The following is a 12603-nucleotide window of genomic DNA, read 5'->3' as shown; positions in this document are numbered from 1 at the left end:
GTCAAGAATGGGCAAGACGTGGCAGTACTGGTGAGAATGATAACATTTAATGTGACTTTAACAAAAAACAAATATAAATGAAAAACATGACAGTTTGTCAGACATCCTTGTGCATACCCTTTGTGCTCACAAATGCTTACGCTTCCTCTTCCTAATGCTTCCCCTGTGCTGCAGCAAAGGTAGTGGCAGGTTGCTCATGTTCATGCCCTGACTGCTTAGATGTTTTTGGCCTACGCCCTCTGGGTTTTGGAGCATGTGAGGGCCCCTCCAAAGACTCCTCCACCTGCACCTGTGCAGGGGCAGACTCAGCCACCTGGAGAGGAGGCAGCATTGCGGGTACTGGTTGAGAGGAGGGCAACGGGTGAGACTTGGGAGCGCTTTGAGTGGTGTCCCCAGTTTTATGTCCCCTTTCGCCATCATTCCTCTCCTGGACCAGGCCCACATCACTCCTACCGCCCTGCTAAAGAACAGTTTGGAGGACACGTGTGATGCCTTGGAAGCCCAGTTGTAAAGTATCAGTCTGCCCATTTAAGATGGCAGAATGTTGTTCACCCTGAGTCCGAACGATCGTTAAGGCCTGAATGGACTTATTTGTGAGCAGTGCTTGAAACTCAACGGAGGCTAGCCTTCTCTCCATCGCAGACATTCCCGCACTTACCTGCGACACTATCTCAGACACTTGCTCACGTCCCTGCGACACTATCTCAGAGATTCCCTCACGTATCTGTGCCACCATTCCACTCATGCAGGAGTTGGACTCCTCTATCCTCTACACTCTTGTGGAGAATACACATGGCACCCATTCCACTACCTCGCAAATGTCCCTCGATCATTCTCCTTTTAAAGGATAGCCCCTGGGGTTCAGCATCTGCGTCCAGCTGAGCAGAGCCTGGAGAAGAGTGCTCCCACCGACGCAGACTCTGCACAGCTGCCCCTTCCACCAGTGTCTGCTCGTGCTCACTTGTGCGTGGTGACTCACCAGGTGCCAACCCAACTAACTTACTACTGGGACCCACCGAGGGTTGAGTATCTGCACTGGTGGATGGCTCGCTATGATGTGACGGTGCACTCTCAGATGCTAGCCAGTCCTCTGAGGAATCGCCCTCTGCCCTCACTGAGGTCGCTGAAGGACCTGTAAGAGAACCGAAGACAATATTAAGCATCATCACAGATGTGTCTTGTTGCGATGAGCATTCTGAGGCGTTGACGATGGCAAGCATTGTTAACATCAATTCATATTGTGTATGATGAATGTTAAAGTTGTGTCACCAGACATTTGTGGGGTGTTAATCTCGCTGTCCCCGATGGACAGGCACCCTAGGGTGCGGCTGATCTTCAGCACCATCTGCTCCATGTCTGTAAGGACCACTACTTGTTGTGGCCCCCCTCCAGTCCTCACCCTCTCACGTGCGTTTTGCGCTGTCTTCTTGGGCAGGAAATTGGACATGAATTTAGATTTGAGGTTAGGATCAGATCAGCCATGATCTTATTGAATGGCGGAGCAGGCTCGAGGGGCCGATTGGCCTACTCCTGCTCCTATTTCTTATGTTCTTATGTTCTTATGAATAGGAGAAAGAACAGTGTGAGTGAGTGATGGTGAAGTGGCCAACTAATGAATGGATTGGTTGCGGTGAGGCTGACTGTGAAAGAGGTGCATCAGATGGTGAGTTGAGACAGAGACATCACATTGGATCAGGATTGGGGTGAGTGGTAACATAGAAACAGAGAAAAAAGGAGCAAGAGTAGGCCATTCAGCCCTTCAGGCCTGCTCTGCCATTCAAAATTATCATGGCTGATCGTCTAACTCATTACCCTGTTCCCGCTTTTTCCCCATATCCCTTGATCCCTTTAGCATTAAGAAATATATCTATCTCCTCTTGAATACATCTAATGACTTGGCCTCCACTGCCTTCTGTGGTAGAGAATTCCACAGGTTCACCACCCTTGAGTGAAAAAATTTCTCCTCATCTCGGTTCTAAATGGCATACCCCGTATCCTGAGACTGTGACCCCTGGTTCTGGACTCCCCAGCCATCAGGAACATCCTCCCTGCATCTAGTCCTGTTAGAATTTTATATGTTTCGATGAGATCACCTCTCATTCTTCTAAACTCTAGTGAATATAGGCCTAGTCGACCCAATCTCTCCTCATACGTCAGTCCTGCCATCCCAGGAATCAGTCTGGTAAACCTTTGTTGCACTCCCTCCATGGCAAGGACATCCTTCCTCAGATAAGGAGACCAAAACTGCACACAATACTCCAGATGTGGTCTCACCAAGGCCCTGTATTACTGCAGTAAGACATCCCTGCTCCTGTACTCAAATCCTCTTGCAATGAAGGCCAACGTACCATTCGCCTTCCTAACTGCTTGCTGCACCTGAATGCTCGCTTTCAGCGACTGGTGTACAAGGACACCCAGGTCTCATTGTACCTCCCCTTTTCCCAATCTATCACCATTCAGATAATAATCTGCCTTTCTGTTTTTACAACCAAAGTGGATAACCTCACATTTATCCACGTTATACTGCATCTGCCATGTTCTTGCCCACTCACCCAACTTGTCTAAATCACATTGGAACCTCTTTGCATCCTCCTCACAGCTCAAATTCCACCCCAGCTTTGTGTCGTCTGCAAACTTGGAAATGTTACATTCCGTTCCCTCATCCAAATTATTGATATATATTGTGAATAGCTGGGCCCAAGCACTGATCCCTGCGGTACCCCACTAGTCACTGCCTGCCACCCGGAAAAAGACCCATTTATTCCTACTCTCTGTTTCCTCTCTGTCAACCAATTCTCAATCCATGCCAGTATATTCCCCCCAATCCCATGTGCTTTAATTTTGCACAATAACCTCTTGTGTGGGACCTTATTAAAAGCCTTTTGAAAATCCCCACATCCACTGGTTCTCCCCTATCTATTCTACTAGTTACATCCTCAAAAAACTCCAGTAGAGTTGTTAAGCATGATTTCCCTTCCATAAACCCATGCTGACTTTGTCCAATCCCGTTAATGACCTCCAAGTGTTCTGTTATCACATCTTTTATAGTAGACTCTCGCATTTCCCCCACTACTGATGTTAGGCTAACTGGTCTGTAATTCCCTGTTTTTTTTCTCCCTCATTTTTTAAATAGTGGGGTTACATTTGCCACCCTCCAATCTGTAGGAACTGTTCCAGAGTCTATAGAATTTTGGAAGATGATCACCAATGTATCCACTATTTCCAGGGCCACTTTCTTTAGTACTCTGGGATGCACATTATCAGGCCCTGGGGATTTGTCAGCCTTTAGCCCCATTAATTTCCCTAGCACTATTTTTTTTTACTAAAACTGGTTTCCTTCAGTTCCTCCATCTCACTAGACCCTTGGTTCCCTAACATTTCTGGGAGGTCATTTGTGTCCTCCTTTGTGAAGACAGAACCAAAGTATGTGTTTAATTGTTCTGCCATTTCTTTGTTCCCCGTTATAATTTCCCCCATTTCTGACTGTAAGGGACCTACATTTGTCTTCACTAATCTTTTTCTCTTGACATATTTATAGAAGCTTTTACAGTCAGTTTTTATGTTCCCTGCTAGTTTACTCCCATATTCTATTTTTCCCCTCTTAATCAATCTCTTTGTCCTCCTTTGCTGAATTCTAAACTGCTCCCAATCCTCAGGCTTGCCGCTTTTTCTGGCAATTTTATATGTCTCCTCTTTGGATCTAATACTATCCCTAATTTCTTTTGTAAGCCATGGTTGAGCCACCTTTCCTGTTTTATTTTTGCGCCAGACAGGAATGAATAATTGTTGTAATTCCTGCACACGTTCTTTAAATATTAGCCATTTCCTATCCACTGTCATCCCTTTTAGTAAAGTTCCCCAATCTATCATAGCCAACTCGCACCTCATACTTTCGTAATTTCCTTCATTTAGATTCAGGACCCTAGTTTCGGATTCAACTGCTTCACTCTCCATCCTAATGTGGAATTCTATCATGTTATGGTCGCTCTTCCCTAAGGGACCCCGCGCAACAAGATTGTTAATTTATCCTTTCTCATTGCACAATACCCAATCTAGGATTGCCTGTTCTCTAATTGGTTCCTCAACATATTGGTCCAGAAAACCATCACGTACACAGTAATTTCTCCCCCACAGTGTTATTGCTAATTTGGTTTGACCAATCTATATGTAGATTAAAGTCACCCATGATTATAGTTGTACCCTTCTTGCATGTGTCTCTAATTTCCTGTTTAATGCCCTCCCCTACATCTCCACTACTGTTTGGGGGCCTTTAGACAACCCCCACCAACGTTTTCTGCCTCTTGGTGTTTCTTAGCTCCACCCATACAGATTCCACAACGTGATTTTCCGAGCCAAAATCCTTCCTCACTATTGCATTGATTTCCTCCTTTACTAACAACGCTACCCCACCTCCTTTCCCTTTTTACCTGTCCTTCCTAAATATTGAATACCACTGGATGTTCAGTTCCCATCCTTGGTTACCCTGCAGCCATGTCTCCATAATCGCAACTATATCATAACCGTCAATATCTATCTGCACTGTTAATTCATCTAGCTTATTGTGCATGCTCCGCGCATTAAGACACAATGCCTTTAGACTTGTCTTTTTAAGATTGCTAGTCATCTTAGTTTTATTTTGCACTATGGCCCTATTTGTTTTTCGCCTTTGTTTTCTCTGCCTTCCACTATTGCTTCTTTCCTTTCTGTCTTTTGTTTCTATCCTTGTTTCCCCCTCCTCTGTCTCCCTGCTGGTGGTAGTGGTGGGATGACTAATGGGGAGGTGAGGAAGTGCTGAAGTGCAGGTAAGTTGAGGATGAACCTTAAGTGGGTATGTGATGGAGTAGTCTTGGCAGTGCAGAATGAGTTGCGGGGGGTGGGGGGGGGGGGCGGTGATGTGGAACACAGAACGTCGGAGAATCAATACATGTCCTCACTTTTGCTGACTTAGGTAGATCGTTGAAATGCTTCCTGCACTGGATCCAGGTGCGGGAGATGTTGCTGCTGCTGCTGACCTCGTCAGCCACCTCGATCCAGGCCTTCTTGGTGGCAGAGGCAGGGTACTTCCTTCCGTCTGCGGGGTAAAAGACTTCCCTCCTCCTCCTCACCCCGTCCAGTAGCTGCTGCAGTGAGGCATCGCTGAATCTTGGAGCAGCCATGTCCCTGTGCCGCTCCATATTGTGTGTTTTCTGGTCTTTCCTGCAGCAAAAGCCTTTGGAGCAAGGGCCCTTTAAATAGAGTCGCTCCAGCTGACAGCCTGTCATGCGGCTGCACAGTCAGCCCGCTGCGCAGCTTTCGGACGGCAAACCCGGAAGCCACGTTAAGTGGCACCAATTCACTTACGATCGCGTGCGAAACGGACATATTTTATTAGTCAGGTTACCCATGCTCCCATTCACCGCCCCCCCCACCCCCGCTGCCATCCCGCCTCCATTGTAAAATTGGGGCCTTTGTCTCCTCCTCACAGCTTACTTTCCCACCTAGCTTTGTATCGTCAGCAAACTTGAATACATTACACTCGGTCACTTGATCTAAGTCATTAATATAGATAGAACAAAACACAAGGATGTTACTCAATGCTTTGCAATAGTCAGACTCCCCCTTTAAATAATAATTCTTCATAATTAGTTTTTGGCTTCTAGAATAGACCGCCACACATGCATGAACTACTGACTCCACCGAAGCACTCAAAAGGGAATTCAGCAGTGCATAGAGGGATATATATTTGGGATAGGAAAAATATAAGAGTAAGTTGAAAAATTTCATTTTGAACTGGACAGGCTGAATGATCTTTTCTTATTCTCACACTCTTGTGTACCTATTTTATCATTAACAGTCATTATTTATATCAAATGTGCTGAAAACTTACTTTTGTTTCAGGCGAAAGAATCTGCCCTGGCTGTACTATGATAACCATTATGGTGTAGTATCTAAAATTGTTCATGAAGTCCCATTTCCAACAACATTTCATTTTAAGAAGTTCTTTCAAGTAAGTACATCAGTTTTCATTTTAGTACATTGACTCATTGATGAGCCGACCTAGAGGGAAAATAAATTAAATAAATATTGTTTACGGATTTACCAGAAAGTCTTCAGGTTTCGAAGCCTCCAAAACTTGGTTATTTGCAAAGCTGCAGACTAATACTGCTACTTACAACCTACCATGACAAAGTAAAAAGGTATCAGGATTTTTACACTTAAACATAGCCAGGATCAGGGTTAACTATGAGAACTGGCTTGTCAAAACAGCTCGCCAGCAGACGCAGTTGGCAATTACAGTATAAAGAATGAAAGATCTATTACTTATATAGTACTTTCCATGGATCACAAAATTATTATGGTTCGGTGGTGTTAATGACCCAACACCATTTTCAGGCCGCTACCACATCGTTTACACCAGGCTGAGCCCTTAAAATAGGCCCCACAATCTTTAATCTGCTTCAACCTTCTATCCCTGCTTTCCTCCCCTGCCCCATTTTCTCCCACTGCCACTCATGCCCTTCCCCAAAGCATCCATACTTTTCACCTCACTCACCACTGCCAACCTACATCTGAAAAACCCCTGTAATTGTGTTCCCAAACAGGGACAAGGAGTTTTTTTAAAAGCACTTAGTGTCTTTTTACAAAAATTGTTTGAGCGCTTTAAACAACTTTATATCCAGTTCCTGGGACACAGCCACAAGCTGTTTTTCTCAGTGGCACCTCTCAATCACTCCATGCTGTTCCCCCCCAACCCACCACTCCAGTACTTCCACACCCAGCAACCATCCTCCCAAGCCCCACCTACAACATCCCAGTGCTTCCATGTCTCAAGACAACTCCCTTGCTCTTCTTTGAATTAGTGCCATGGGATCTTTGACATCCACCTAAGAGGGCAGACATGGCCTTGGTTTAATGACTCGCCTGAAAGACGATGAGCTCGAATTTAGCAGGCCTGCGGGTTCCCAGCGGGTGGTCCTCCGGGAGCGTCGAAAACGCGGACGGCGAAATTAGTGGGTTGCCCACGCGATCGTAGCAGGCAACACACTAATAGGAATCAATTACCTGCTCCTCCGGGGTCCACGGCGCTGGCCTGCGCGTCGGTCGGGCTGCGCATGCGCAGTACGATCTGTCAGCTGGAAGCTCTCTAGTTAAAGGGGCAGTCCTCCACTGACAGATGCTGCAGCCAATAGAACAAATTGCAGCATGGAGCAGCCCAGGGGGAAGGCTGCTCCCAGTTTAATGATGCCTCACCCCAGGTATCATCAGATGGGGTGAGGAGGAGGGGGACGACACAGATCTTCCCCCCGGCGGGCGGGAGGAAGCGGCCTGCCTCTGCCACCAAGAAGGCCTGGCTCGAGGTGGCAGAGGGGGTCACCTGCACCACCAACATATGGCCCACCTGCATACAGTGCAGGAGGCGCTGCAATGACCGCAGTAGGTCCGCCACAGTGAGAACACAAAGTCTTTCCCCTACACTCCGTCTGCCACAACACTGCCCCCACCCCAAATCTCCTTCGGCACCGCCAACACTATTCTGTCACATCACCCTTCATACCCACTCACACCCCGTCCTCATCTTACCTCCACCTACTCACCTCGCCAGTACTCATCCTGCCACTAACACGCAACCCAATCCTCATACAATCTCATGGCTTCATCCCATACTCACCCTCTCGTGCATCTCCCTCACGGCCAGCCTCACTCAACCTGCCACCACCTGTGCTGCAGCCACAGGGCATGCATCACATATGTGCAGTAGGCAGCGTAAGGCAAACGTCTCGTCAGCATGAAGGGGGTGCACAAGGGTGTCTGAGGGTTTGTCATGGGTGTTACCCATATTGAATTTCAGAGCAACAAACAGCACACATTATATTGACACCACCACTGCCATGTCTCCGCGAATCCTGTCCATTGTGTCCAATAATGCCCGCTCCTGGGTATCACTATGAGGACCCACCACTGATGCCACCCATCGTGTTACTGCAGAGTAGGTGCAGGTGTATTTGCAGGGCTCGTCCGCGCAGACGACTGAGAGACATCGGCGGTGTAGCCGGCTGCACCCTGGAAGGATGCGGAGGAGAAGGTGTGGAGGGCAGTGGTGACTTTGCCAGCGACAGGTAAGCAGTTGGTGCTGGGGCCAGCCAGGAGCAGCTCGGCATGAAAGAGGCTGCAGATCTCCACGACTACATGTCGAGCGAATCTGCGCCTCCCTGTGCACTGCTGCTCGGAGAGGTCCGGGGAGCTGCGCCTCGGTCTGTGGACCCTGTGGCGAGGGTAGTGCCCTCTGCCACGCGTCTCTCTCTGCGGTAGCCCTCCCTCCTGCTGTGCAGGTGGGCGTGCAACAACACCGTGTTGGGGGGATCCACGTCTCTGCGGCGGACGGCGTGGACTGCGAGGCTGCTGGTGCTGGTCATGCTCTTCGTCCTCCGAGGGTGTCCACACACCACCCAACTGGCAGGTGTTGGTCTGAGGGGTTGTGCAGGGTAGGTGTGTGGTTCCTCGGACTGGGGCTGCGGTTTCGTGTCGGTCTGTCCTCTGGCTTGGCGGGGGGTGGTGGAGGGCAGGGGTTGCCCTATGTGACGCGGTGGCCTCCTGCGTGGGTGAGGGCTCTCCCCCGTGGAGCGCACCTTGGCACCTGCCACAGGCTGCTGGCTGCAACACGCCTGGTTGGAGGGAGTCTGTTTCCCCCAGTGTGGGAAACTCACTGCCTTGAACCTAAAATCCCACACTTCCTCTTTGGACAGCTGCTTCAGCTCATTAACTGACCACAACGAGCAAGTTAAGTACTCTCAAGTGGAACCTCGCTGGCTTTAATTGCCTGCGGGATTCCCACCAGCGGGGCTTGCGCGCGCAGCCCCGCACGTCAGCGCGGTACCCGGAAGTGGCCGGGATTTTGTCGCGATCCGGTCACGTGACCGGAGATCGGGATTTTCGGGGCCACCCCGCTGGTAACCCGCCGGAAACCCGACCCTAAAATCGAGCCCGATACCTCCGACATTGCAGCACTCCCTGAATACTGCACTGAGTGTCAGCCTAGATATTTTTGCTCAAGTCTCTGGAGTGGGACTTGAACCCACAATCTTCTGACTCAAAAGGCAGGACTGCTACCCACTGAGTCACAGCTGACATCTTGTAGTATTGTACATTGTATAGCATATCGTGTAATTTTTCATGAGCATCCAGGGAAATCAAGTAATTAAAAAAATCTTTCTGCATAACATTTCCCCTACTTAATTACAAAACACATAAATAAGCACACTAATTGACCTAAAATGCAAAATCTACATTATTCACATTTTCAACAATCGTTGACCATTACTCCTCATTTCAAGACAGACAAGCATATACAAGGACTTGAAAGACACCAACACAAGCAGAAACACAGTCACAATAGGTACACAATTAAATGTGGGTCCCTTAGAGGTAGTGACAGGAGAAATTATAGAAACAAAGGAAATAGGAGCAGGAGTAGGCCACTCGGCCCTTCGAGCCTGCTCCGCCATTCAATATGATCATGGCTGATCCTCTATCTCAATACCATATTCCCACTCTCTCCCCATACCCCTTGATGCCTTTTGTGTCTAGAAATCTATCTAGCTCCTTCTTAAATATATTGAGTAACTTGGCCTCCACAGCCTTCTATGGTAGAAAATTCCACAGGTTCACCACCCTCTGAGATAGATTTCTGGACACAAAAGACATCAAGGGGTATGGGGAGAGAGCGGGAATATGGTATTGAGTTAGAGGATCAGCCATGATCATATTGAATGGCGGAGCAGGCTCGAATGGCCTATTCCTGCTCCTATTTTCTATGATTCTATAATTTCTCCTCTGAGTGAAGAAATTTCTCCTCATCGCAGTCCTAAATGTCCTACCCCGTATCCTGGGACCTTGACCCCTCGTTCTGGCCAGGGGAAACATCCTCCCTGCATCCAGTCTGTCTTGCCCCGTCAGAATTTTATATGTTTCAGTGAGATCCCTCTGATTTTTCTAAACTCGAGTGAATACAGGCCGAGTCGACCCAATCTCTCCTCATATGACAGTCCTGCCATCGCAGGAATCAGTCTGGTGAACCTTCAATGCACTCCCTCTATGGAAAATATATCCTTTCTTAGGTAAGGAGACCAAAACTGCACACAATACTCCAGGTGTGGTCTCACCAAGGCCCTGTATAACTGCAGTAAGACATCCTTGCTCCTGTACTCAAATCCTCTTGCAATGAAGGCCAACATACCATTTGCCTTCCTAACTGCTTGCTGCACCTGCATGTTTGCATTCAGTGACTAGTGTACAAGGACACCCAGGTCCCTTTGTACATCAATATTCCCCAATCTATCACCATTTAAATAATACTCTGCCTTTCTTTTTTCCTTCCGAAGTGGATAACTTCACATTTATCCACATTATATTGCATCTGCTATGTATTTGCCCACTCACTCAACTTGTCTAAATCACCTTGAAGTCTCTTTGCGTCCTCCTCACAACTCACGATCCCACCTAGTTTTGTGTTGTCAGCAAACTTGGAAATATTACATTTGGTTCCCTCATCCAAATCATTGATATATATTGTGAATAGCTGGGGCCCAAGCACTGATCCCTGAAAAACTCCACTAGTCACTGCCTGCCACCCGGAAAAAGACCCATTTATTCCTCCTCTCTGTTTCCTGTCTGTTAACCAATTTTCAATCCAAGCCAGTATATTACCTCCAATTCCATGTGCTTTAATTTTGCACACTAACCTCTTATGTGGGACTTTATCAAAGGCCTTCTGAAAATCTAAATAAACCACATCCACTGGTTCTTCCTTATCTATTCTACCGGTTACATCCTCAAAAAACTCCAGTAGGTTTGTCAAACATGATTTCCCTTTCATAAATCCATGTTGAGTTTGTCTAGTCCCGTTGATATTTTCTAAGTGTCCTGGATCACATCCTTTATAATCGACTCTAGCATTTTCCCTACTACTGATGTTAGGCTAACTGGTCTGCAGTTCCCTGTTTTTTCTATCTTCTAATGGGGAATAAGGAAATGGCAGAGACATTAAACAAATATTTTGTATCTGCCTTCACAGTAGAAGACACAAAAAACATACCGGAAATAGTGGGTAACCAAGGGTCCAATGAGAGTGAGGAACTTAAAGTAATTTATATTAGTAAAGAAAAAGTACTGGAGAAATTAATGGGACTAAAAGCCGACAAATCCCTGGACCCAATGGCCTATATCCTAGGGTTTTAAAAGAGGTGGCTGCAGAAATAGTAGATGCATTGATTTTGATCTTCCAGAATTCCCTAGATTCTAGAACGGTCCCCATGGATTGGAAGGTAGCAAATGTAACCCCGCTATTCAAGAAAGGAGGGAGAGAGAAAACAGAGAACTATAGGCCAATTAGTCTGACATCAGTAGTAGGGAAAATGCTAGAATCTAATATTAAGGATGTAGTAACAGAGCATAATATGATTAGGCAGAGTCATTTCAGTTTTATGAAAGGGAAATCACGTTTGACAAATCTATTAAAGTTTTTTGAGGGTGTAACTTGCAGGATAGATAAGGGGGAACCAGTGGATGTAGTATATTTGGATTTTCAAAAGGCATTCTTCACTCAGAGAGTTGTGAATCTTTGGAATTCCTTACCCCAGAGGGCTGTGGATGTTCAGTTGTTGAGTATATTCAAGACTGAGATCGATAGATTTTTGGATACTAATGGAATGAAGGGATATGGGGATAGGGCGGGAAAGTGGAGTTGAGGTAGATGATCAGCCATAATCTTATTGAATGGCAGAGCAGGCTTGAGGGGCTATGTGGCCTCCTCCTGCTCCTATTTCTTATGTTCTTATTATCTTTATTAATGAACAATGTCATAGTAGGTCAGTTAGTAGTATATTAGTACTCTGCGTATCATGTCCCTTCCTTCTAGAAGTCTATATAGACAACATCCATCAACACTCCGCTAACCACCATGCTGGTGACCTCCTTAAAAAATTCAACTAGATTAGTCAGACATGACCCACCCTTCACAAATCGATGCTGACCCACTTTGATCAGCTGACACTTGTCCAAGTGCTAAGTTCTATTGCATGGTCCCTTTAAACTTAAACACAAGCAAGTGTTGTAAACTTTAAACATATTGCTGCAATTGTGGTTTTTTGCTTATTGTTCTTTATCATTTATGTTTTACTGCTTACAGCATACAGAACTACATTTTGTTATTGCCAAATATAATGCACGAGGTTATTTTCTTAATTGGGAAAAAGTGACTGGAGGTACTCTACAGGTAAACTTCCTAAAATGTTTATTATATAAAGTATGGTTTTGAATGCTTTTTTCTTTTATCAAAAGAAAAGCCTGTTAAATTTCAATTTCTATGTATTGATGTCTCAAAAGAATTCTGAACTGATTAATACTCAATGATCTCCAGTTAAACTCTATCAAAGTTATTCGTCCAATTATTAGATTCAATTAATGAGACCTATTTAGCCCAATTAATGTTTTTCTTTTAAATTAAGCATTTTAAAATAATATTTCCTACATAATTTTGTAATTCTGCTTTGGATTGACAAAACACTTCTCCACTAATAGTTGCAGTTTCCAAAATGCACGTGTATGAGAAACAATATTAAAGTGAAA

General features: G+C 46.0%; 1 protein-coding gene across 1 annotated transcript in view; it reads left to right on the top strand.

Moving 5' to 3' along the window:
• Positions 1–12603, top strand: part of tmem67 (transmembrane protein 67) — a 219944-nt gene that overhangs the window by 78321 nt on the left and 129020 nt on the right. The window contains exons 9-10 of the mRNA XM_067979343.1: positions 5878–5986; positions 12164–12250. Coding sequence (XP_067835444.1) covers positions 5878–5986; positions 12164–12250 — 196 coding nt within the window. The remainder of the gene's footprint in view (positions 1–5877; positions 5987–12163; positions 12251–12603) is intronic.

This window comes from Heptranchias perlo, chromosome 3, assembly GCF_035084215.1.
Source record: "Heptranchias perlo isolate sHepPer1 chromosome 3, sHepPer1.hap1, whole genome shotgun sequence".
NCBI lineage: Eukaryota > Metazoa > Chordata > Chondrichthyes > Hexanchiformes > Hexanchidae > Heptranchias > Heptranchias perlo.
The sequence above is the reverse complement of the archived record's forward strand: the minus strand, read 5'-3'. Positions and strand labels throughout refer to the sequence as shown.